This window comes from Pelophylax lessonae (genome assembly GCF_965119305.1).
Source record: "Pelophylax lessonae genome assembly, chromosome: 1".
In the NCBI taxonomy this organism is placed as follows: domain Eukaryota; kingdom Metazoa; phylum Chordata; class Amphibia; order Anura; family Ranidae; genus Pelophylax; species Pelophylax lessonae.
Window position 1 is genome coordinate 659815957 of NC_138768.1, and position 26756 is coordinate 659842712.

Here is a 26756-nt window from a genome sequence, read left to right on the forward strand (position 1 = left end):
TCCCTCATAGTAAGTATGTATTAGAATAGATCCCTCATAGTAAGTATGTATTAGAATAGATCCCTCATAGTAAGTATGTATTAGAATAGATCCCTCATAGTAAGTATGTATTGGAATGCATCCCTCATAGTAAGTATGTATTAGAATGCATCCCTCATAGTAAGTATGTTTTAGAATATATCCCTCGTAGTAAGTATGTATTAGAATGCATCCCTCATAGTAAGTATGTTTTAGAATATATCCCTCATAGTAAGTATGTATTAGAATATATCCCTCATAGTAAGTATGTATTAGAATATATCCCTCATAGTAAGTATGTATTAGAATATATCCCTCATAGTAAGTATGTATTAGAATGCATCCCTCATAGTAAGTATGTATTAGAATATATCCCTCATAGTAAGTATGTATTAGAATATATCCCTCATAGTAAGTATGTATTAGAATGCATCCCTCATAGTAAGTATGTTTTAGAATATATCCCTCATAGTAAGTATGTATTAGAATATATCCCTCATAGTAAGTATGTATTAGAATAGATCCCTCATAGTAAGTATGTAGAAGAATGCATCCCTGATAGTAAGTATGTATTAGAATATATCCCTCATAGTAAGTATGTATTAGAATGCATCACTCATAGTAAGTATGTATTAGAATGCATCCCTCATAGTATGTAGAGGAAGGAATGCATCCCTCATAGTAAGTATGTATTAGAATATATCCCTCATAGTAAGTATGTATTAGAATGCATCCCTCATAGTAAGTATGTATTAGAATGCATCCCTCATAGTAAGTATGTATTAGAATATATCCCTCATAGTAAGTATGTTTTAGAATATATCCCTCATAGTAAGTATGTATTAGAATGCATCCCTCATAGTAAGTATGTATTAGAATATATCCCTGATAGTAAGTATGTATTAGAATGCATCCCTCATAGTAAGTATGTATTAGAATGCATCCCTCATAGTAAGTATGTATTAGAATGCATCCCTCATAGTAAGTATGTATTAGAATGCATCCCTCATAGTAAGTATGTATTAGAATAGATCCCTGTGGTAAAGATGTAGCAGTGTGCCCCCCATGTGCGCTGAGTGCTCTCCCCGCCCCCCTGTATACAGACCGGTGTACGGGGCAGTGACGTCAGGGGGCGCGGGGTGGCAGCACCTCCTTGCTCTCTAGTTAATAAGAAGTAAAAAGAGGAGCGAAACATGAGAGTGTCGCGGAGATGCGAGGAGAGCAGCACGAGCATTCATCCCAGTGAGCGGCATCCAGAGACAGCCGGGGAGGACACACCGTATTCCAGCGCCTTGCCTTGTATTCCTTGTCTCCCTGTCCGAGCACCGAGCAGATGAGCCCAGCTCACCTGAGGCCCCTTATCCCGGCTTAGTATCTCCGCAGCTCCCGTGTCTTGCCTTCACCTGGGACTTGTTGCTGGGAGGAAGATGCTGATGTTTCAGTGGATGCTGGTGTTGGGTACGGCTCTTGTGCTGCTCCTCGTGTGTGAAGCCAAGTACGGGGAGAAGAGTGACTCCACAGCTAGGAGGAGAAGGTGTCTGAATGGGAGCACCCCAAAACGTCTGAAGAAGAGGCATAGGAAGCTCCAGAGCCTGGACCTTGGGGGGGCTGGGGAGGGATGTAGGGGGATGTACCCCCGGCTCTCCTGCTGCTCCAAACCTGAAAGCACAGGCTTCTTCATGGACCCCAAGGTAGGTCCTCCTGGCTACCTACAACCAACATGGGCCACAGGCTGTGCAGGTGTTTGCTGAACTCATCCTGTGTCCCCCTTCTGAAGGCAGTCTCTTATATCTTTATCTTTTCTGACTGCGTAACGCGTTTACGGGCGGACTTTAACTCCAGCCGCAGCCCATACACTTTTACAGCAGGCTGAGGCTGTGTGCTAAATGAGTTGCCACCAACAGCAGTTGGCTTCCGATCATGTGACCACTGTGACAGCCAATCACCCACTTATAGGGCCGCCACTATGGGGGTTAGGTATTTACTATAAAGATGATTGAACACCTAGGATAATACCAGGTAGCAGGAGCAAGTCATCCCTAGATGCCCTCAGGATACTTACATTATAAGGGCTCATTCACCCCCTTAGGTGCGTACGGGATATCATTTTGTATGTGTCTAAATGCAGCGCTATGGGAATCATTTGGGCCATACGCACAAACAGAAACGTGTGTGGCGTGCCGAAAAAAAAAGTAGGAAAACGTTGCAAGCGGGGCCATGCATGTATGCAGATTTTATAAATGTATTTAGTAATTATGAATATTTTATGCAGGATTTTTTGATAGCCCTGCCAGCAAAAACCTGTGATTTGCAGACAAATGATGACTATGCTTTTGTGAATGAGTCCTAATGCTAAACTTGGAAGGAAAAAATCCTCCATGGCAGTTGGGCTTCCTCTGTACTGCAAGGATTAGATACTCATTTAGTTCTAGAGGGCCAAGAAAAGCACTTTTACTTCTTACCTGAACCTCCAGGGTGTAGGATCAGTCACCACAACCTCTGCTTTTCTATGCTTTGTTGGTGGCAGGTTCAATGATGTCATCAAGTACAATGTATGGCCAAAAATCATGGATGTGAGCAGGGCCGTCTTTAATATTGATTGAACCCTGGGCAAACATTTTCTTGGGCCCTCTTGAATCCACTTATCAACTATTTGGGGGCTCAAGGGGCAGCTGCTTTGGGCCCCAAAACAATGACTGGACCTGGGGCAGCTGCCCCTTTTGCCCTGTGTTAAAGACAGCCCTGGATGTGAGGACACCAAGGTACAGCTCACTGTGTACGGGAAGAAGAGGACTGCTGGAGGAGTGTAAGTAAAAGTTCCTGGTCCACTAGACCTAAACAAGCTTTTTAGCCCCGCTCCAAGGGAGTGTTTTTCTATTCCCCCCGGAAATTGGCTTTTTTTTGCCAACTGTGTGCCATTGGGGGGATTTCCTTTACTTTCCTGTCCCAGAGACACAGAAGCAAAAAGCTAAGTGAGGGAAATTCCGTCCTTGGATGTTATCACCAGAACAACTTTCCCCAATGAAAGAAAGTCCTCTATGGCTGTTCTAGTGACAGCTCAACTTCTGTGAATCTTTCTTCCTTTCACTGTTGGTGTCAGTAGTTCCCTAACGGGGGCACACATAGCAATATATATAAAATACATAAAACCACCAACATTTAGGAGATGCTGTGGGTTTGATTTAATAACACTGGAAAATCAGGTGCAACTCTGCGTAGAAACGAATTAGCTTTCAGCTTTTATCGTCAAAGCCTAATTGAACTAGCTGAAGTTAGAAGCTGATTGGTTTCCATTCAGAGCTGCTCCAGATTTTTCACTCTCCAGTTTTAGTAAATCAACCCCTGTGGTCCACTGTGTCAAGGTGTCACCGAAACGTCGGTGCTTTCGTAATTTTTGGCCTCACAAGCAATGTTGTTATTACAATGAAGATCTTAGAAAAGATCTGAGTTCTGTAACCTCAGGTGTGCTGGCCATTTCTGCTACTTTGGAGTGTTATAGTATCTCTGTTGGCCGTGCGCCCTCTTCAAGGTGCGAAAGTTGAAGATGCAGGATGGTTTTTTGTTGAGCAATAAATACCTGACGATGGACCTCTTTTCAAAACCAAAAAGGTTTTGGCTTTAGATACACTTTACCAAAGTAGTGCAGAGGGCAGGAGATATAACAGCCAAAAGGATTTTGTCATTGATAACTAGGGTCTGTTGCACTTGGCAAAAATGTGATTCTCTTCTATTCACAAGGTGATGTTTTTTTGCTTTCTATAACTGGTGCACACAGAATCTGGTGTAACTGTGCATGGTAACCAATCAGCGTCTAGGTTTTATTGTCAAAGTTTAATTGAGAAAGCTGAAGTTAGAAGCTGATTGGTTACTATGCACAACTGCACTTCTATGTGCAGAAGTTTTAGTAATAGCCTGAGTGCTGAATACTCTATGTCCCAGTATAACTCTGTCTTTTCAAAGCATACCAGGGCAGCTAATCTGTAGCAACCATAAGGGGCCACAGGTTGCGCCCCTTTAATGTATGTAAGATGGGCCATGGATGCATTGTATCAGCTCCACGGCTCTCAGAAGTCCAGATCTCTGTGCTAACAGCTCTTGACACTAAGAGGCTCCAGAACATCACATGTGAGGGGAAACAGGCAAGCGCTGCGGGAATTTGATTACCATCCAATGCCTCGTACTAGCGTGCTTCAAAAGTGCTTTCAAAACTGAAAGAGTCCATTGATGTTAAGATAACTTTTCAAGAATGTGTGTGTCCCGTTTATTTTCATATTGCTGTTTTATAGACAGGATGTGAGCTCTAAAAACCTTTGTTACTGAACTCTCGTATTAACTTCATGGAAGTGAAGGTATAAGGGTTTGAGAATTCAACGTGTCCCGTTCTTGTATAAATAAAGTTAAAGTTTTTAGCGGTATGTTTTAATGGAACTGTTAGAATTTAGTGCTGAACTATTTGGCTCACATGCTTTGATGTCAGATCATAGGAAATTTGTCTTTATTAAATGTATGTATTTTTAGGGTGCATTTGTGGGGTGTCCAAATGCATTCTGTGGGATTGCTTTACTAAAACTTGAGTGCAAAACCTGGTGCAGCTCTGCATAGAAACCAATCTTTTAAAAAAAAGGAAACCAATCAGCTTCCAGTTTTTTTGTCAAAGCTTAAGGCTCCATTCACACCTGAGGGTATCATTTTCAGGTGTTTTTTTAGGCATTCTTTCAGGTGTTTTTTGGAGGAAGGCATTGACATCTAACAAACACAAAAACACTTATAATCTGCAAAAAAAGAAGCTCATGTACTTTTTTGAGCTTCAGGTGTTTTGCTTCAGGAGTCAAAACGCTCATATGTGAACAGGGGCCATTGAAATGAATGGGATTTTGCTTGTTGGGCGTTTTGAGACTTCAGAGATGAGCGTTTTACGAGCTGAAAAATGCTCAGGTGTGAACAGGGACTAAAAGTAACTCCGCTTTTGTTGAGAAAAACATATTTCTCTCTGGGTGGTCTATGTACATTGCAACAAACTTTGCTGCAGATTTCGATCTTTTGTTATTCTGAAGGAATGGCTGTTTTTGATTCTCTGTGTTCATGTGCTCCATGAATCTGTATGGGAGTGGTTTTATAATTATAAATCAGTTTCTGCACCTGCAGGGCTCCAATGAGGAAATTCACAGGGTCTGCATCCCTTTAGATGTGATTAAACTTTGGGAATAGCTCACCAAAAATGATATTGTTTTGCAGGGGGTGCCCAAAATCTGACTTGTATGTTAGTGCAGATGTCTGGGGAAATCAGGGAGTCAAGCAGGAATTGACATATTCAGGGGGTGTTCCGTACATCGATGTACAGAACGCCTCCAGGTTGCCATATTGCAATATACAGAAGATTACAGGCTGCAGATTGAAAAGGAAAGGTCATTTTAAATAACATTCAATTATTTATAATATGACTTATGTAGCAATTGTATATGCTATTTTTTTTATTCATTTGCTCAATTTTTCCCACAAAATTGGAGTTACCCTTTAATTGTACAAGCTAGAAGCTGATTGGCTACCATGCACAGCTGCACCAGATTTTGCACTCTCCAGTTTTAGCAAATTAACCCCTGTATGTTTTATAAGGACAGTATTGTATGCAAGTTTTGAAGCAATATTGATTTACTAAGAACAAATAAACTGTGCACTTTGCAAAGTGCAGTTGGACTCGACAAGAGCAGTTGTTCCAGAGCTTAGTAAATGGTCGGCGCAGTGGTGTAGTGGTTAGCACTTTCGCCTAGCAGCAGAAGGGTCGCTGGTTTAAATCCCACCCACGAAACTACTGGAGTTTTGCATGTTCTCTCTGTGCCTGCATGGGTTTCCTCCGGGTACTCTGGTTTCCTCCCTGTCTAAAATTGGCCCTACTTAGTGTATGAATGTGAGTTAGGGACCTTAGATTCTAAGCTCCTTGAGGTTAGGGACTGACGTGAATGTACAATATATATATGTAAAGCGCTACGTAAATTGACAGCGATATATAATTATCTGAAATAAATAAATGAGTTAAAGCTTCATTTTGCAAAGAATACCCAATCACATGCAAGGAAAATAAAAATAAAAAACAGCATTTTTGCTTGCATATGATTGGATGATGCAAGCTCATTTACTAAGCTCTGGAGCAACCGCTCTTGCAGAGTGCAATTGAACTTTAGTCCCGGTTCACACTTGTGCGATGCGGGAAGGCTGCGAATTCACAGCCTGTTCCCGCATCGCAAACGCACATCTGGCAGTTCACACTGCCATATGCGATATGCAGGGGGTGTCAATTAAATGTTAACGACACCCCCAGTTTGATCGCATATCGCAGTGCGATCTGACAGTTCGCACAGGATGGGATCGCACTAGTGTGAACCACTGTGCGATTCGATCCTGATGCGGCTGGAAAAAAGGGTCCTGTGCGTCTTTTGTGCGGGTGCAGTGCGAATTTCAGCCATACAAAGTGTATGGCTGAATTCGCATCCACACCTCCGATCGCATGTAATGAAGGAGCAGTGCGCTCTGAATTACATGCGATCGCTGCACTCGCAAAAGTGTGAACCGGCCCTTACAGTGCAACTGAACTTTACAAAGTGCACAGTCTGTTTGCCTCTAAATCAACCCCATTGTCCTAATGAGGACTGCATGCACAGAAATTGTGACACTGACACGCTGATACTAGGCTTTTACCGTCATATGTTTATTCTAAGTAAAGCGAACAATAATGTGAAATAAATGACAGCAACCAATCAGAAAACTGATTTTGACAGCTTGTGGAATCTGATATGAAAACAAATTGGTTGTTTATCCTAGTTCATTGGTTTGTGCTATTAGATAACATTGTAGATCTGTCTTTTAAGTGGCTGACATGTGGGGTTGGAGTTTGTAATGCAGTTGCACATTAGTGGATGATGTAGATGAGAACAAAGGTGCAGTTGTCCCATTTACAATCAAATATGTCATCAGGCAACTCTGAGCTGTTCGTTTTATGGCGCTGTGCAATTATTTTGTGGGCAGGTTATGATGTAGAGCTGTAAAGTTTGCAGGAATACGCACACGTAGGGTCTTGTGCCATTAAACACCTGGGAGTCTTCTCAGCCCCCTGCCCACCCTCCTCCTTTGCCAGTATGATGTCAATGCAAAGCACAGGAAGCAGAAAGGGGTTAATAGTGAGTCGGAATGTGTACGTTTGTATACACATGTCTATAATATTTGTGTTACCATTTGTGTACCTTTTAATAGTGTTTATGAAGGAGGGGATGCATGTGTGTGCTTATTTATGGTAAGTGTACAGTACATGATGTTGTAGTTAAATATATACTGTATATATACACAGTTTGCCCTGCCGTTAATAAATAAAGACATGTATATAGGTAAGCACATTTCAGTTTATCTAGAGAGTGGGTTTTGTATGTGATATAAGCTGTTTATGTGGAATACGTCATAGGCATGTGTTTTTCTATAAGTGTGTATATGTTTTGCCTAGCTAACCATAAATAGGATTTGGGAGAAATAATGATGTGTTTATAAGCAGTTTGACCGTATACCGTGTGCTACAACAGTCCCATTTACAAACAAGGTTAATGTTGCATCTGCTTTTCGCCCCAATGTTTTCTTGTTTATATAAGACGCTATGGCATAGTACAGATATACACGTCCTGGTAAGAAGTATACAACTGTGCTCTGTGTCGCATGTTTGTGTGTGATGCTTAGGATTACTGGGAGTTTTTCTGTTGCTTTGGTGATTACAGATGTTGAGCCGGTCAGATACATCTTGTCTATACCATGGACAGAGACATCCTTGCAAACAAGCCTCACATTACAGACCACACAGAAAAGGTCTCAGCTTAAGCCAGGTTTTTAAAGCAGAAAGGAGATGCTTGCAAAGATGTTTATCTTGACACCTTTGTAGCTTCCTTCAGCGCCTGCAGAGTTTTGCAACGTTTTGGCTGTCAGGGGCTTAAATCGCAAAAGGAAAAGCTTCTTAGCTATTATACTCGTCAGTTGTGGACCAAAGAAATGAAAAGGGAATTGTTAACAAGTATTCATTTGGTTGCCTATTTTCATTTTTCAAAAAAGATTGACTGAGTCCTGTACATTTAACCACTTCTGGACCGGTAGGTTTTACCCCCTTAATGACCAGGCCATTTGTTGCGGTTTGGCACTGCTTTCATTTAACGGACAGTTGCGCAGTCGCGTGACACTGTACCGAAATGCAATTGAAGACCTTTGTTTCCCCACAAATAGAGCTTTCTTTTGGTGCTATTTGATCACCTGTGCGATTTTTGTTTTTTGCGCTATAAACAAAAAAAGAGCGACAATTCTGAAAAACAAAAAAACAATATTTTTCACTTTCTGCTATATAACATTCCCCCCCCCCCCCCCCCCCCCAAAATGTAAAAATCAAATGTTTTCATCACTTTAGGCCAATTTGTATTCTGCTGCATATTTTTGGTAAAAATAAATCGCAATCTACAAACTAGGGGGAAGATTTATGTCATTTTTGTTTATTTATTTTTATTATGTGTAATGGCGGCGATCAGCGATTGCAGCAGACAGATCTGACCCCTAACTGATATTTTAGGGGGGACCATTGACATTATTACAGTAATCAGTGCTAAAATATGCACTGTTACTGTAATAATGACTGTAATAATGACACTGGTAAGGAAGGGGTTAACTCAGGGGCGAGCAAAGGATTAAATGTATGCCTAGGGGGTGTTTTCTAACTGTGAGAGGGGTGGGCTTGTGGAATCAACACAGAGACCTGTGATCCTAAATAGGAGGAACACAGGTACTCTGCATTGATACCTGAGAGAACAACGGTCTACTGTGTTTACAACAGCAGACCGCCATTCTCTCTCCACGGGGAGCGGTCACAGGTGCCCAGCAGCAATTGCGACCGCCGGCCCCGTGAATCAGCTTCTTCGCTGGCAGATGGGGGCACGCACGCCGCAGGAGGATAACTTCCCCAAGATCGCTCCTGCGGATCGCTGTACAGGTATGGCGATTCGTACACCTGAGCCATCCTGCCACAGTATATATGCGGCGGGCGGTCAGGAATCAGTTAAACAGGCAGATGGCACAGGTCTTAGTAAAAAAGCTGTACAAATAACAAATAATAACCAATCATTTATTTATATCTACAAATGAGACTCAAGGGTTCATTTACTAAAGTCAAATAGACTGTGCACTTTGCAAGTGCAGTTGCATTCATTTTCCTTAGGCCTGCTACACACGGTTCAAATATTGGCCAGTTTAGCAGGAACCAGCCGAGATTCAAATCGTAAATGGGTAGGCTGAATGTAGCAAGTTGATCAATCGATCAACTTGGGTACAACCAGCCTGCCGGATTCTCTTGTGGTTATCGCAGGCAGCTGTTATAGCTGCTAGTCATAATCACTGTCTCTAGCCCCACCAACCCGTGGTTGCAGGAAAGAAATTTGTTCCATGTATGGCCAGCCTTAGTAACTGTAATGTGGTAAAGCTTCACTTTGTTAATAATACCCAATCAGGTGCAAGGAGAATTTAAAAAAAAAAAATCATTTTGGCCTGTTTTACATGGGCTTCAGCTTGTATAAGAACAGTCTGAACAGCAAGCTTTGACAGAGCATTTGTAAAGCTTTCAGCGAGCTTTGTTGATGCTTTTAAATAGGGTTGCCCTGATACCAAGCATTTGTACGAGTACTCATGCAATTGCTGCGATACCTGAAACTGATACCTTTGCGGTGTGATTTAAGCCCATACAAAATGAATGAACTCAAATCTCGCTCCAAAGAATCACATGTGATTTGAACAGGAATGCGGTGTGATTCATGTCCGTATCACAATGGCTGTGCGGCAGGGGGGCGTGTCAGAACAAATCTGATCTTTGGAGGAGAGCACACTGAGTTTCCAGCACAGCTAGAGAACTGTCCACAGTGTGCTCTCCTGCTTAGTGTGGTCAGTATTTAATAGGAAAGCATAGGGACTGGCAGGAACACCAGGGATTTCTCAAAGGAAGCGATACAATGAGAATAGGTTACTTTCTCATAAAAGTACATGGTACAGCAGGCACATATCAGGAATATGAAGTTTTAGGGTAACAAACGCGTTAAAGAAAACTGAATATGCAATTTCTAAATATCTGCAGATTTTTTATCATGACTCTTCTGAGGAAGTCAGTTAGCAAATGTAATGGCGCATTGCAAGTGAATAAAAACATTTTGTAAAATAGAAAAATGCTCCAAGTAAGCTTTTAACTCCTTTCTGGAAAGCCCTGGCACCCCTTTAACAGGGTCTTTGTCTCTGGGGGGCAGCCAATCATGTGACCACTGTCACAGTGGGACTGACTCCTGATCGCTAGTAGAAATCGAGAGCTGTCTATGACAGCTCAGTCACGGTGTTGGGAGCATGTAGTTAGAGCGAAGAAAGCTCTGCAGCCCGTAGACATGTTAAAGCCCACCCTCTTTTCTACTACACATATAAGTTATGTAGGCAGCAAGAGGTTAAAATACACAATGTTTCTGTACTTTTAGCTGCAGTTGTTTACAGTGATGACAGGGTCTCTTTAAAGACTGTAAAGGAGGCTATACATGGACAGATATCTCATTGTTTTTGTCAACAAATTCTCTTTGTTGCTTATAAGTTGTGACTTCTGCGACTATTGCATGTAACCACAACTGGCCATAAACAGTTGTGAATATAGACAAGATTAGTACATAGCGAATACCGATCAACTTGGATTTTCCGCACTTGATCTGTGTATTCTGATGGCAGGGAAGTCTCCCCGCTGTCAGAATACAATGACACAGTGGGCAGGATTCTCTCATCCACCCCAGATGTGTGAATGGGCAACTCAGGTCAGTTTTCTTCGTTCATCCAGGTGGTTGAAAGAAAAAAACAGACTGATCTATGGACAGTCTCAATCAAATTTTTTTTGTTTACATAAAGCAAAAGCGTAATCAGAAAAACGACTGATTAAATATCTCCTATGGCACTCTGCATATGCTACGCTTGTCAAATTGGTGTGTTGGGCCATATTGAGCCCAGCTAGTCTAAAGGCTTTAAAATATCATCAGCGCACGGACAACAATGATAGTGAATGACAAAAGTAGAAGTGTCTCATCCAGTATGTACTGAAGAAATATTCAGTTTGGGGATACTACTGCTTGCTGCTGCTCTTCTTGAGATGAAAGATGAAACAAGAAAAAGGTGAGGGCGCAAATAAGTGCAATATATTAGACCTTTATTGTAATAAAATAACTCAAATATCATTGTTCAACTTGTCTCCTGAAAAGAAACAAGCATGTAGGTATCATCAGGTACAAAAGTGCCACATACACTGCCTGGCCAAAAAAAATTGGCCACCTGGAATTAACTAAGCAACTAACTAAACTAAGGTGTCCTTTTATGAAACGGAGATGAGCAGTGATCCTGCTGATCACAGCTCATTTCCGATCATTCTCAGTTTATGAAACAGAAATGATCGGGGGAGAATATGTTGTTCGCTGATCATCTCTTCACACGGGAATCTGTCATTGCCTGACACAGAAATGGCCAGGTTATGAAGCTGCGATCTCCGCACTTCACTGGCGATCTGTGCCAGAATTCACACTCCCGGATTCACCAGCCTGGAGCTTGTGAAGTGGGGAGTGAAGACCAAATCGGGAGAGAACTGAGGGGGAAGGAGGAAGATTATCGACTTCCTTCTTCCTCGTTCAGACCCCCCAACACAGTAATCATGTCCCCCTGCCATATTTATGTATATATATATACATGTGTATATATATACAAACATACATGTAGATATATATTTAATGTGTATATATATATATATATATAAAATGTATGCGTGTGTGTATTCAGTGTGTGTATATATATATATATATATATATATATATATATTTATGTAAGGGGACTATTATTCATTAACATTAGTGGGGATCGTGTACTCAGCAGTGATAATTTATCACTGCTTGTTAAAGAGCACCAGTGATTTTCATACTACGGTAATCTCGCTTTGTCTCACGAGATTACAGGTCCCCCATTCACTTCTACACAGATCTCCGAGAAAACAGTTCTCCTCTGATCACCCTGGGAGAACTGAAGTTCTCCGCTTCATAAAAAGGGTGCCAGAGGAGATCATTTTCCCCGGAGAACTGCAGAGAAGCGAACAGAGAAAAAAATTCACCCTTTTATAAACATAACCCCATTGAGAATCTTTGGGATGGGCTGGAGAAGGCTTTGTGCAGTAGTCCGACTCTCCCATCATCAATTGGGGTGGATACGCATTTTAGGGATCCACTCTCTTTCTCAAGCCTAAAAGGAGGGGGAGGGGTCCCAAAACACAGCCACCCCCACCATGCTCGGATGACATCACAGGGCTTCCCTGAGCTAGTCAAGTTGCTTGGTTACTTTTCTGTTCCTTGATTTAACATGCAGTCCATACATGAATCTGTTTTTTGGAAGTGGATGTGAATAGGGAAATCGAGACAGTTTTTGTGCATTCAACCCGCTGGTTGAATGAATATAAAAAGACTCAAATTCCCCATCCACACCCTCAATGTGTATGGGGGAATCCTCCCTGCTGTGCTTTTGTATGCTGACAGCAGGGAGACTTCCCCTCCATCAGAATGCACTGTTTAATACTGCCGGCTATAGCCGGCAGTGCCGATCGAGGAGAAAAAAATCTGACAGTTGTTTAGAAGTTGATCAGTAGATTGACTTGTGCACAATCACTCTGCCCACACAGGGATAAAAGTTTGGCCGGTCCCTGCTGAACCAGCTGAATTTTGATTGGTGTGTAGCTGCATGGTTCACATATCTAGAAGACAAAATAAGTTTTTAAATATTTTAAACTGATTTCTACAAAGCAAGGCTGTATCATTAATATGTTGATCCCTAAAGAAGTGCTACTGTAAAACAGTATTTCAGGTTATAAGCATCAGCTTTAGGCTAGGTTTACACTAGCACAGGGGCAATTAGATCCAATAGATGTCAATGAGGAAAGATAAGAAGTCCCAGGAGCCGCACATCACACAAAACCCTCATGTGAAAAGTGGACGCAGCTTCAGCCTAGACTCCCATGACTAAGCCCTGTGGACAGTGGAAAAATGTCAGGGGTGTGGCTTGGATGGAGTCTAGGCTGCGGTTGCTTTACATGAGGGTTTTATTTGGTGTGCAGCTCCTGGGACTTCTTTTCCTTCCTCATTGACCTTGACAATGGATGTACAGCAGGTGCTGGCTCCCTTACAACCATTGACCCATCCTTGCTGTCAGCCAGGAATTCTTGGCTGGCAGCAGAGATGAGTCTTTGGTTATTAGGACACCGGTGGGTGCCAGCTCCTTAACAACCTGCAAAAGTGTGTAAAAAATGCATGCACATGCATTTTTGGTGCATTTCCATTGATGTCTGTAAAGCCAAAATCGTACTGCAACCCCACAAAAATGTGCTGTACTGTGCGGCATTGATGTGAACGGGCACCATAAAGAATAAAGTGTATTCTATAGTCATTCCATTCTGTGGAAGGCCTTAGAATAACATACATGGTCCTTACTTGTGTAAGGCTATCCAAACATGACACTCATTTTCCCTTTGAGTTTGACATGACTGGCAAAAACCGGTACAGGCAACACCTGGATTTATCTGTAATGTACCAACAACATTATGTCCAAGGCATCAACATACTATTAACTGGCCAGTACACTGCCATATGCAAGGGTACTCCTACACTTATGCAAATTAGTATATTAAAAAAGAACCCTGAAAGAAATGGGATGTGATGACAACCTATGTCGATCACCTACTGATCCACTTTTGTATAACCACCCTAATTTTTGCCACTCGATCATCGTCTCTGGCTATAACTGGCAGCACTGATAAGTGTATTCTTATGGCGGGGAAGTCACCCCCTGTAAAAATACAAAGGTACAGCATGGGGGAATCCCCCATCCACATTGAGTGTGGGGATGTGGAAATCAAGTCATTTTTCTTCATTCAACCCGCTGGGCTGCCTTGGAGCTTTACCACACATCGATCTGCTTTAGCTACTTATGTGGATCACAACTTTACAAGAAAATTAAATATTATATTTTGTTCTTCATTGTATCATTAGCCAGGTTCTTATGAGTAAGGCCCTTATTCAGGCTGTATACTGGGAAGAATCTGCATGAATCTCCTGCAGGAATCACAGGTGTGTGCGTTCAGCACTGAACAGGAAGCCTGTACAAATCAATAACAGGCTAAAAGTCGCTGCAGCTGTTGGCATGAAAATGGACAACCAAGGTAGTACATGTGATTGGGGGCAGAAAGAGTGGCAATGGAAGTAGAAAGTTGAATAATCCAAAGTGCACTTACAACCGTACAAGCTCTACAGGAAACATAAGCAGTTTTGCTGGATATGGGTCCCCCTGAGTCACCGGGTGCAACAAAAGTACCTTTGTGCATGTTTCTCCAAGTGTGAGCACTGAGACAAAGACCAGTCCAGTATCTTTAGGTTTTCAGGTTTATTTGAGAACTTGTATGGGAGAAGGGAATGAGTGGGATACCCCTTTGGCTCAACTATGCACAATTTGCTGGAGACAACTGTAAATGCCGTTTGGCGCTGACTTGACGCTGGCTAAATGCCGGTCAACGCCAGTTGACACTGGTTAAAGCTGGCTTGCCTCCCGTTAACTCCAAACTTACTCTGGACTGCTTTCCTTGCATAAAGAAGTCCTCTTGAGCTCCCTTAAGCACACCTTTCTGAGGTAGCTACTTGTACTGCTGCGCTGCTAAACACTTTAGGGCCCACACCGGCACCCCCTTTCTCTAACTTATCTTCAGGGCTTAGACACTGGAACCCCCATTCTCTAAGCCTGCTCCACAGTTTAGCTGGCTTCCGGATCCCTCGGAGTGGTCCCCTCTCCTAGGCAGACCCCTGGGCAGTTTCAAGTACTCACAACACTGTTTTTCCTGGAAACTTCTTCCCAGCAGCTCCACTCGGTCCACAGCACTCTGGATCCCTCTCTCTGCAGCTCAGCTCAACCTTCGTCCTCTAGGCCGACTCTAGATGCCCTGTCACATGCTCCCCTCGGACTTATAGCCCATCCCAGGGTGCATTGTGGTAAACTCCACCCACTGAGATAGCCAAAAGCCCTGGTGTGCTATTGGCTAGGTTTCCTCCACTGTCCAATAAGAACCCTCATTGGATACAGTGGGGAGACTCCCCAGGCACAACAGGTCACACCTGGAAGCATGTGACAGCCTAACTAAATGATCAGGCCCCCCTGATATGCACACAGGGCCACCCATATGCTTCTTCCTAGCACCTACCTAGGAGGGTGCTACATAAATCTATCATAACCTTTCAATGTACAAGATCTTTACAGCTCTTTGGGCATACTATGTACGTCCAAAGAGTGAACCTCCAATCACAAGCCGATGGTTGCAGTAACAGCCATCAACTGCAGGCTCCCAAAGTGAAAGTGATGCAGCAGCTCAATAGCTGCTGTTCACATTTACAGAGCAGGCAGCACACCTGCGCAAAGGCAAACATAAGCCCAGGGGGTGCATGTGTATGCAAACCAGGGTCGCACCACACGTGTGACACATCACCGTGAATGTCAAAGTGAGAACAATAATTATAGCACAAGAGCTCCTAGTAAAGCCCCGTACACACGTACCGAATGTTGGCCGAATGATTGGCCGTCTTTTGTCCGGTGCTGTCCTGTCGGCTGAAAACTGCAAAAGACTGCACATGAATTTTAAACGGCCAACAACAGCCGACTGCAGAAGTGATGTCATGTGATGGTTAACTTTCCGTGTGTTTTTTCTTTTCTGAGCATGCCCAGTCTTGCTAATCGGCTGTTTGTCGGCCGAATTCTGTACTGACTGGCGAACAATCGGCCGTTCTGGTGTTGGCCAACAAAAATTTTAATGCCTGCACACCAGATTCTGTTCGGCCGAAAAGTCGCAGTCGGTTGTCGGAAGCATCATACTAACAAGCCGGCAATCGGCCGATCGGTCGGCGGCCAAATATTTACGGCCGACAATCGCTACGTGTGCACGGGGCTTAACTCTAAACTGATGAACTGGCTTGTAAAGCGTCACCTATGGTGATTTTTGGGTACCATTGTTTTTTGGAGATATCCCAGGCTCACACAATTTTAACCACTTCAGTACAGGGCACTTTTACCCCCTTCCTGCCCAGCCCAACAACACTGTACCCAAAACAAAATTTTTAGCATTTTTTTTTTCAAACAAATAGAGCTTTCTTTTGGTTGTATTTTATCTGTTTTGTTTTTTAATTTTTTGCGATGTAAGTGAAAAAAGAGAAAACATTTTGAAAAAAAAAAAACACTTGTTTTTTTTAGTTTATATTGGAAAATTTTGTAATTTTTGTTCATAAATTTGGGCCCAAATCTATACTGCTACATATCTTTGGTAAAAACAACTCAAATTAGAGTATAATACTTAGGTATAGAGTCTACAAGCTATGGTGCTAATCATTAAAAATTGACAGCCTATTTAATTTCTTGAGGCCTTGAAATGTCAGGGCAGTGCAAATACCCCCCCCCCCCCCCCCCACACACACACACACAAAAATTTTTTGGAAAGTAAACAGTCCAAGATATTTGGTAAGAGGCACGGTGTGTTTTTTCAAGTTGTAATTTTTCCCACCACAATTCTTGGGAAAATTAATAAACTATTACTGTTAATATTAATATATTTTTTTTCTTTACACAAATTTGTCATAATAACAAGTTATATCTCACACACAGTATATGCATAATTACAATTACACCCCAAAATACATTCTGGTACTCCTCCTGAGTATGGCGATACCACATGTGTGAGACTTTTGCACAGCCTGGCCACATACAGAGGCCCAACATGCAAGGAGCACCATCAGGTGTTCTAGGAGCATAAATTACACATATAATTTCCTAATGACCTATCACATTTTTTAGGGCCCTGGAGCAACAGGACAATTGAATTACCCACAAAATCACCCCATTTTGGAAAGCAAACACCCCAACGTAAATGTTACGTGGCATAATGAGTCTTTTGAAAATGTCATTTTTTTTTCCAAATTGTCATTTTATAAAATGTTTTTAACACATAGCATGTACATAGCAAAAAGTACACCCCAAAATAAATTATGCTACTCCTCCTGAGTATGACAATACCACATGTGTGAGACTTTTACACAGCCTGGCCATATACAGAGGCCCAACATCCAAAAATCACCTTCAGGTGTTCTAGGAGCATAAATTACAGATATATACAATTTCATTACTACCTATCACACTTTTGAAGGCCCTGGAGCACCAGGACAATAAAAACGCCCACAAAATGATCCCATTTTGGAAAGCAAACACCCCAGCGTATATTCTATGAGGCAAGAGCTGCAGATACTTACTCAGGTACTCCAAAAGGCTGCAGATAGGTACTCGGGTACTCTTATGGTCTGCAGATAGGTACATGGATACTCTGATGGGCTGGAGACAGGTATTCGGGCACTCTAATGGGTTGGAGACAGGTACTCAGGTACTCTGTTGGGCTGCAGATAGGTACTCGGGTATTCTGGGCTGAGGACAGGTACTCGGGTACTCTGATAGTCTGCAGATAGGTACTCGGGTACTCTGGGCTGGAGACAGGTACTTGGGTACTCTGATGGGTTGGAGACAGGTACTCGGGTTCTCTGGGCTGGAGACAGGTACTTGGGTACTCTGATGGGTTGGAGACAGGTACTCGGTTACTCTTAGCTGGAGACAGGTACTCTAATAGTCTGCAGATAGGTACTCAGGTACTCTGATTGGCTGCAGATAGGTACTCGAGTACTCTGAGGCTCTGCAGATAGGTACTCGGGTACTCTAGGCTGGTGACAGGTACTTGGGTATATTGATGTGCGTCAGATGGGTATTCAGGTACTCTGAAGGGCTGCAGATTGGTACTCAGGTACTCTGGGCTGGAGACAGGTACTTGGGTACTCTGGGCTGGAGACAGGTACTCGGGCACTCTGATGGGCTGGAGACAGGTACTCAGGTACTCTGGGCTAGAGGCAGGTACTTGGGTACTCTGATGGGCTGGAGACAGGTACTCGGTTACTCTGGGCTAGAGACAAGTACTCGGGTACTCTGATGGCTGCAGATAGATACTTGGGTACTCTGGTCTAGAGACAGGTACTAGGGTACTGTGGGATGGGGACAAGTACTTGGGTACTCTGGGCTGGAGACAGGTACTCTGATGGGCTGGGGACAGGTACTCGGGTACTGTGAGGTGTGGTGACAGGTACTCAGGTACTCTGATGGGCTGGTGACAGGTACTCTGATGGGCTGTGACAGGTACTCTGTACTCTAATGGGCTGGTGACAGGTACTCCATATTCTGAGGGGTTGTGACAGGTACTCGGGTAGTGGTGACAGGTACTCTGATGGGCTGGTAACAGGAACTCTGATGGGCCTTGACAGGTACTCTGATGGGCTGTGACAGGTACAGTGATGTGCTGGTGACAGGTCATCTTTATTACGGGGGGGCAATCTCCTCCTTTTTTTTTTTGTGCACTGTAATCGGTAACTGCCTGTTACCGCAATCTCCTCCTTACACTCAGTGTGTAAGGGGGAGAACCCAGTAACAAGCAGTTAGCAGCTACCGGGTTTGTTGACATTTGTGATCAGCTGTGATTGGACACAGCCGGTCACGTGGTAAAGAGACAATTTCATTGGCTCTTTACCCTGATCGGGGATGGGCTGTGTCAGAGAGACATGCCTCATCCCAGATCGCTGTGCGCCCCCGGGGGCGCGCACAAGCAGAGAGATCGAGCATAGCACATGTGACCAGCTGTGGTTGGACACAGCCGATCACGTGGTAAAGAGGCATTTTCATTGGCTCTTTACCCTGATCGGGGATGGGCCTGATCCCTGATCGCCGCACTGCGCCTCTAGGGGGCATGCGAGAGCTTTGAGAACAAGCAGACTTCTGGCCCGGAGGGAGGGAATGTTCCTGCCGGCATCATTTTACAATGCGCCGGTAGGGAAGGGGTTAAGGCATGGAATGTTTGGTATCTGTTTACTTGATGCAACCTCACCTTTATATTTTTACCAAAAATGGTTATTATATGGTGTGGTTTTGCACTAAAATTTATTTTATGATATTTTTTCCTGAAAATGTGCATTTAACCACTTGCTGACCACCCACAGTATATTTACTGTGGCAGTCAGCCCCTCCTGGGCAAAGTGACATAGTACTACGTCGCTCGCTCAGGAGCCTGCAGGGGGCGAGCATGCGCCGCCGGAGGCAAGCTCCCGCCCCCACTCGTTCCCCTGCATCCCCGCGCGTGTGACCGGCGGACCCGATGTCCGCTGGCCACTCGCGATCTCCCGCTGGAGAGGGAGAAAGGCAGGCAGCTGATGTAAACAAAGCCGCCTGTCATTCTCCCTGGTGTAACTGCAGAGATCATACGATCCTGCTATGTAGGATCGTATGTCTCTGTGGTTACATCAAAAGCCACACCCCTTTACAGTTAGAAACACGCCCCTAGGGACACACTTAACCCCTTGATCACTAATAAAATTAACCCCTGCCCTGCCAGTGTCATTTTACAGTAACAGTGCATATGGATAGCACTGATTACTGTAGTAATGTCACTGGTACCCCCAAAAGTATCAAAAATGTCAGTCAGGGGTCCGATCTGTCTGCCGCAATGTCACAGTTCTGCAAAAAAAATCGCAGATCGCCGCCATTACTCATTAAAAAAACAATAAAAATGACATAAATCTTTCCCTTAGTAAGTAAACGCAATAACTTTTGCGCAAACCAATCAAAATACGCTTATTGCGATTTTTTTAACCAAAAATATGTAGCAGAAAACAAATTGCCCTAAAATGTTAAAAAATGTAGATTTTTACATTTTTTGGGGGGGGAATTTCATATAAAAAAAATGTGAAAATATGAAAAATATTGTTATTTTTTCCAAATTTTCGCTCTTTTTTTTTGTTTATAGCGCAAAAAGTAAAAATCGCACAGGTGATCGAATAGCACCAAAAGAAAGCTCTGTTTGTGGTAAAAAAAGGACGTCAATTTGATTTGGGTACAGCGTCGCACAACCACGCAATTGTCCGTTAAAATCACGCAGTGCCGAATCGCAAAATAGGCTCTGGTCTTTGAGCAACCAAATCCTCCGGGGCTTAAGTGGTTAATAAACAGTTGTGCAAATATCATGTCAATAATTTGCAACTATCACATTTTTATTTTACAAGGCCTCTGCGTGTTTGAATGTAGGATTTTTACATGTATGCAACAAATAAAAAAAATTGCTCTGGAGCCGAACTGGATATCCCTCACTTCCCATGTACTATGTTAATCTTGTGGGTTTAGCACAGTCTAATATAAAGACTGTGCTAAACATCTTTAATAAATCAGGCCAGCATTTTAGTTTCAGTTTTGCATGGGTGCAAAGATACTTTATCATTTCCAGTAGGAGAAAATGTAAAATGTTTGGATTTAAAAAGTATCTCTTATCAATCTGTCCAAAACTTAAAGTGGTTTTAAACCTCTGAGATAACTATGAACAAGGCATATTCCTCTATAGTGTGTACTTGTCTCAATTAAGTGCACTAAGTATCATTTCTGTCTTCTGCTTCCTTCCCCTGCTATGAGAATGAATCACTTCTGACAAGTTTTCCTGACACCAAGAGAAAAATAGTGACGTGGAGCGGGGCTCCATCAGATTGACAGTCACAGCTCTGTTCATGTGTACTGTGTGGAGGGGGGGGGGGGTGTCTTTACCCTCCAATCAGCTGTCAGAGCTCTTCTCACTGAGCTCTGCAGAGTGTACCTTCTGCTCTCCGCCCCCTTTTTCTGAACTCTCTGTCAAGCTTCATGAATTCAGCACTTTGAAAGAATGTGGAGAAGAGAAGACTGCAGATAAACAGGTACAATTATGTTAGAGGATTTGTTTCATCTCTGTGTATCACCTGAGGACAGTCACTTCACTGGGTATATATATATATATATATATATATATAAGGGTTTACAACCACTTTAAATGTACTATTAGCCTCCATTCACACTACCGCGACTTGTCAGGCGACTTGTCAGCCTGACAAGTCGCGGTCCATGCAGTGCTACAGGACCCGTTCTAATAGGAGCGACACAAGTCGCTCCGACTTAGAAAAAGGGTCCTGTACTACTTCGGGGCAACCTCTGATCGACTTGCATAGACATTCATTATATGAAGTCCGTGCAAGTCGCGCCGAAGTCACGGTGCACGGGACTTCACAGGTCGCCCCCGAAGTCGTGCACAAGTCGTGCCGCTGCAGTGTGAATGCGGCCTAAGAACGCACCCAAGCTCTGCCGCAAGAAAAGGATAATCAACAGTGTGTTGGTGCCCTGGCTATCCCGTCCAACATGAATCCATAAAAGACAAAAGCCGGCAGGCTTAGACCGAAACGCATTAGCATTTCCAAGATGTTGTAGCTGCTTCAGCGCAAACTAAAATGTCATAAGAAGGAGCGATCATGTGCCGGCTTTTGATTATTATGCACTTTAAATGTACCCATAAGCACAAACATGAATATGTCATTAACCAGGCAGCTTTATGTATATAGATAAAGACATCTTTTGCACCCAACAAACGCATGCAATCTTGAGAGCTTATTGTGCATTTGACATCAGCTACAGCACTGAATGTTTACTTGCTTGTTTTTGCAAAATTTGATGAAACTTTACAGTTAAAACGGTTGTAAACCTCAGATATGAGATATGATAAAATCACATCCTACTATACTGTGTATTTGTCTCTCTCTAAAGCTCTGTGTCATTTCACTCATCTGCTGCCTGGTTCCTCTGTTATCAGCATGATCATAGGTGTGCACAGCTTATTGCATTAGGGTGTGCACCCCAAATGTATTAAAACATGGATGGTGTTAGTAGAGCCGTGGATGGTGTCAGTAGAGCAGTAGACTTTTCAGTAGGGCAGAGGTTGGTGTCAGTGAGTTTTTATTTGTATTAATTTATTTTTTTATTATTTTTTACAATCTTTTTAAGAAGCCCCATTAGGGGGCTTTGGTGAAATCTGCACCACACGGGGTGATTAGAGTGTGCCCAGGCACACCCGGAACACCCCCTGCGCACACCTATGAGCATGATATAGTTTTGGCAGCTTTTCCTGACACCAAGAGTTAAAATGATGAAAGGAAGGGAGCTGCAGTACTCAGCCTGTGACTGTTATCCACAGCTGTGCTTGTTCTCCATACTCTGTGAAGGTTGTCTGTCCCTTCGTCCCAGTCAGGTCTTAGAGCTCTCAGATGTGTGAAAACTTCAGATCCCCTCCCCCTGCTCCTAGAACTAAAGAGAAATCCTTTCTTCTGTGTGTTTTCAGAACGATCTACAGAAGAAATGGCTGCAGATGCACAGCTACAACTTGTAGGAGGATTCGTTTTTATCTCTGTGTATCACCTGATACTGGTCATTGGGTTAATGTGAGGGTTTAGAACCGCTTTAAAAATTTAGACTTTGCGTTTAACTCTTGTTTCCTAAGGCTGTCTTCTGTGATCATTTATACTGTATACACTGTCCAATTATCCCGCAAAACAACAATAAATCCTAATATTGGGTGATGGTCAATGAGTATCAAGGAGTACCTTGAATTGCAAAACATTCAATGTCAGCTATTTGTCTATATTTGGAAGTTAACTATTTCGAGGTGCGGTTGATTTTAAAACTGTCCTTTAAATGATGGCATGCCCTTGGCAGGTTTTGGGGTCTTTTTGAAATAGAGAGCTGTTTAAAGGCTTTGTTTGGACAATGAAGAACAGACTATTCAAGGGTGAATGTGTTAAATGTACCCTTTGTATTGTGCACTTATCCGTATTAGTCTTAAGGCATCATATAATTAGGAATCAGCGCACGTGAAGTAAACCATCAGGTGTCCCTTTTATTTTTTCCTTATTCTGGTTTTAGTTTAATTAAGCATTCCTTAGTGGCAAGCGTGTTGTTGTCAAGGCCTGAGAGAGTCTTGGAAAACTTGTGTTACAGCCTTTCTGGCCCAAGCACTGTAAAGAAAAATGGCCATTGCTGAATCGAATTTTTATGCTTAGTTCACGGTAGATTTCATTCTATTCTCATGTAAACAGCTTCTACGAATCAACATATGTGTCTGGGTGGTATCTTTCACTTTGTTTTGTAACAAAAAGCCATATTGCATCATTTAATTTGCTCAAGTCATGCAAATAGAACAAAATCAATAGGACAAAAAGGGGTCAACTTCTCCTCCTCCCCACTAAACTGCTGCCCACACACAGAGTCTTGTTGCTTATGGCAAAAGAATAACAACACCATTGTGTATGTTAGTTGGTTCACTAATGGGTGAAACTGGAGAACATCATTCTCCTTCAGTCCTCACACTCTGTCCAAATGTTCTTGGCTTTTCATGGAGAATTTGGGCTAGGCCTCTTTTCTCAACTCAAATGAGTGAGAACTGTCTTGCTGCAGGTTTTAATGTCACTTTGCCCATTATTCTCCTCATGACCAGGGGCAGTTTATGATTCTAGACATGGATAGAGCCTCACGTTTATAGTGTTCCAGGACCACTGAGGTTACAGTGACTGAAATGTACTGCAAACAGATGGTTCCAAGCATCTCCTGATTGTTGGAGGTCTTTATTTTCATTGTTTTAGCATTTCAGTCCAGAATTTTGGTATGTCCTTGCATAAATCAATATGATTTATTTTACCATAGCAGTATATGCAATTGATGCACATGCTAAGAAGATGACCAACTACATTGAAAGTAGAAATAGGAATTTGTTGTTTTGGCTTACTTTACAAACATGATCAAATGCCAGAGATGACTGAAATCTTATGTTGGTTGCACTTAATGGTGTCCAACCAAGGGAGAAAATGTTGTCAGGTGCAAATTTTATCAGCTTTGTACAACAATGGCAGAAATGATTTCAATATAACTTTGAGACCTCAATTTGAGAATATTTTGCTGGTTTGGAAATTTCATTCAATTTCTTTTATTCAGAGAAAAAAAAGAACCATGGCTTAAAGTGCCATCAATCAATCTCAGTGATACAGAAGGGAAGTTGGAGAGCTGTCTGTTTTCAAAGTCCAAAGCCAAAATCACCATGACCTTTCTTTCCTGCCATAAATAGTAGATGTGTAGGCAAGGTAAGAAGATCTTTTTTGGGTGTAATTGGGAGTAGTGACTGGTTTGATATGCATTTACAATACTTCAGTCTCTTAAGCCAGGGCTTGACAAATTTGCCTGAAATCTAGGAGCCAGCTAAAAAAGTTAGGAGCCAGTTTTTTTTTTTTTAAATTAACAACCAAGCTTTATTTAATAAAACAGATACTAAATTTACACATAAATACGACTAGAACCCCACTCTCCTCTATAGCGCAATTGGATGGAAACAGACTGTCTTTCCATCCGATGCCATCTGATCCGATCCACGGGATGGATAGAAAATAGAACCACCATCCGTCTGTTTTTGGCGGACAGGATCAGATGGCGGCAGATTACTGCTCCATAGAGGAGAATGAAGGGTCCGATCAGGTCTGCCTGAAAAACTGACAGGCGAACCTGATCAGACAGCCCGTGTGAAAGGAGCCTTCGGCTGTGGCACGGCGATGAGGAAAAAAAAAAGATAATATATATAATTTTTTTTTTTAATAATAAGAATTGGAAAAGAAAAAAAGAAAACATTTTATTCTTTTTTTTTAATAATTAAAAAAAAAGTTAAAATTATTATTATTTTTTTTACATTTAAAAAATTAATAATAATAACCACACTCCCTGTCCACTTACCTTTAAGCAAAGGTAACTGGACAGAGAGATGAAGCCTTAAAAAAGCTTCCCTATCCTCTCCTCTTTGGAAGGAGATGGGAAGGCATTGAGAACATGCATTACTCCCGGCCACCACAAGAGGGCGCCAGTTCCCCTAGCCTTTCTCATCTCACAGAAGAAGGCCGAAAAGCCGGGGCCTCAATTTTTGGACGGCGCGGAAGTCCGTGCACTGGAGGAGGAGGTGGGGGGCGCAAAAGGGATAGGACACCTCCTGCAGGGCACCCCAGGCGCCAGGTCGCTAATTCTATTTGCAAATGCGACCTGGCGCCCGGGGTTTTTCGAGCTCTGTCTTAAGCCTATTACACACGGGCCGAAAGTCAGGTGGCATTGGCCTGTGTGTATGGCAGACGGTCTGATGGCTTCTGTCGAAGGATCATGACTAACCGAAAAGGATCTACTGACCGACTCCTGATCAGTGCTCTCTACCAATGGCTGACAGCGCTGACCGGTGTGCTCTGGCGGGGAGGCCGCCCCCCTGTCAGAACAGAATAGAACAGCAGGGGAGATTGCTGTACTAACAAAAGTAAAGAAAAAAATAATAGTGTGTACTAGGCTTTAGTGTCCCATGGGCCATTTTCTCCCCTAAGCAGGATGGCTGTAGTCATGGCCCCAGAGGGCAAGCAGTACCAACTGGGCGTAGTTTTCTAGTCTGTTGCTTCCTTTGTTCCTTGAGAACACATAATTAGGGCTGTCATGCCTGTTCCACTGATACTGGATTGTTGTCCCTTTCCAGGCCCTTGACTGACACCTTAGAAACCCCCTTGTATGACCAGTCTTAAAAAAGTATACCAGTTAGCACTTTTTGCATCTCTCAATACAATAGGGAGCTTCCCCCCTTGCTTGGTGTAAGCTGTATTGATAGTCTGTATAATATTGTGGAGGTGGTTAACTCAGACACAAGGGGGTTGATTTTCTACAGGCAAAAAGACTGTGCACTTTGAAAAGTGTAGTTGCTCTCTGCAAGTGCTTTTGCTCCAGAGTTTAGTAAATGAGGTAAGGTTTTACTTTGCAAAGAATACCCAATCACGTGCAAGGAAAATAAAAAGCATTTTTGCTTGCACAGGATTGGATGATGGAAGTCAGCAGAGCTTCTGCTCATTTACTAAGCTCTGGAGCAACTGCTCTTGCAGAGTGCAAATGCACTTTGCAAAGTGCACCATCTATTTGCCTTTAGTAAAATCAACCCCAAGGTGTTGAAGGCAGTTTTAGTTACCCTCACATTGCGAGAAATATAGGTAAAAGTGAAAGTCGGCTCTATTTAATTTCAAAAGCTCCTTTTTTTTTAACAGCAATATCCTGTTCACCCATAAAGACCAACGTTTTTCATTAAGTTACAAAATGCATCCTGATCATTCATGCAGGAATGTGTTCTTTTAAAAATATTGGGTATGAAGACATCTTAGAAACCAATCTGCACATCCCTTGTACAGCCCAAGGCAGTTGACCTTTCCCCTTTCCACACATTCTGACATGCCGCATTTAATTTTCTCTGTATTGTTAGCAAAGTAAAATAGGGAATTAGACAGAAGTTTCCAACCCATTCCATCAAGGGTCTGATGTTCAGAACTGATGTGCTTTTTAACACTCCTACACATGTCAAATTGTTGCATGATTACACCAGAATAATTTGTTTTGTGTTAAATGTGGTTCTGTGTTATTGTCTTTATTTAACACGTGTAAATTCATGAGGTAGAATAGATGTGTTGCACATGTGCTTAAAGCCTTGATTGTCAGACCAGTGCTTCTCTTCTAGTCAGGGTCCATTACTGTATAGCATGAAGGATTCACAGCCAAGGCTGTCAAGAGATGTTGTGTGATTATGGTTCTCAAGTGTGTTCTTTTACAATCACTTGTTTGCTTTAGCTCTTTATAGACAAAAGCTTTTGTCAGTCTCATCTGACTAAACAAACAATGTCTCC

At 42.6% G+C, this 26756-nt stretch overlaps 1 protein-coding gene across 1 annotated transcript in view; it reads left to right on the forward strand.

Annotated features, from left to right (window-relative positions):
• The first annotated feature begins 1362 nt into the window (after positions 1-1362).
• HHIP (hedgehog interacting protein) overlaps positions 1363-26756 on the forward strand; it is a 169960-nt gene continuing 144566 nt past the window's right edge. Inside the window, exon 1 of the mRNA XM_082248303.1 lies at positions 1363-1709. Within this exon, the coding sequence (XP_082104429.1) occupies positions 1446-1709 (264 nt within the window). The 5' untranslated portion in view covers positions 1363-1445. The remainder of the gene's footprint in view (positions 1710-26756) is intronic.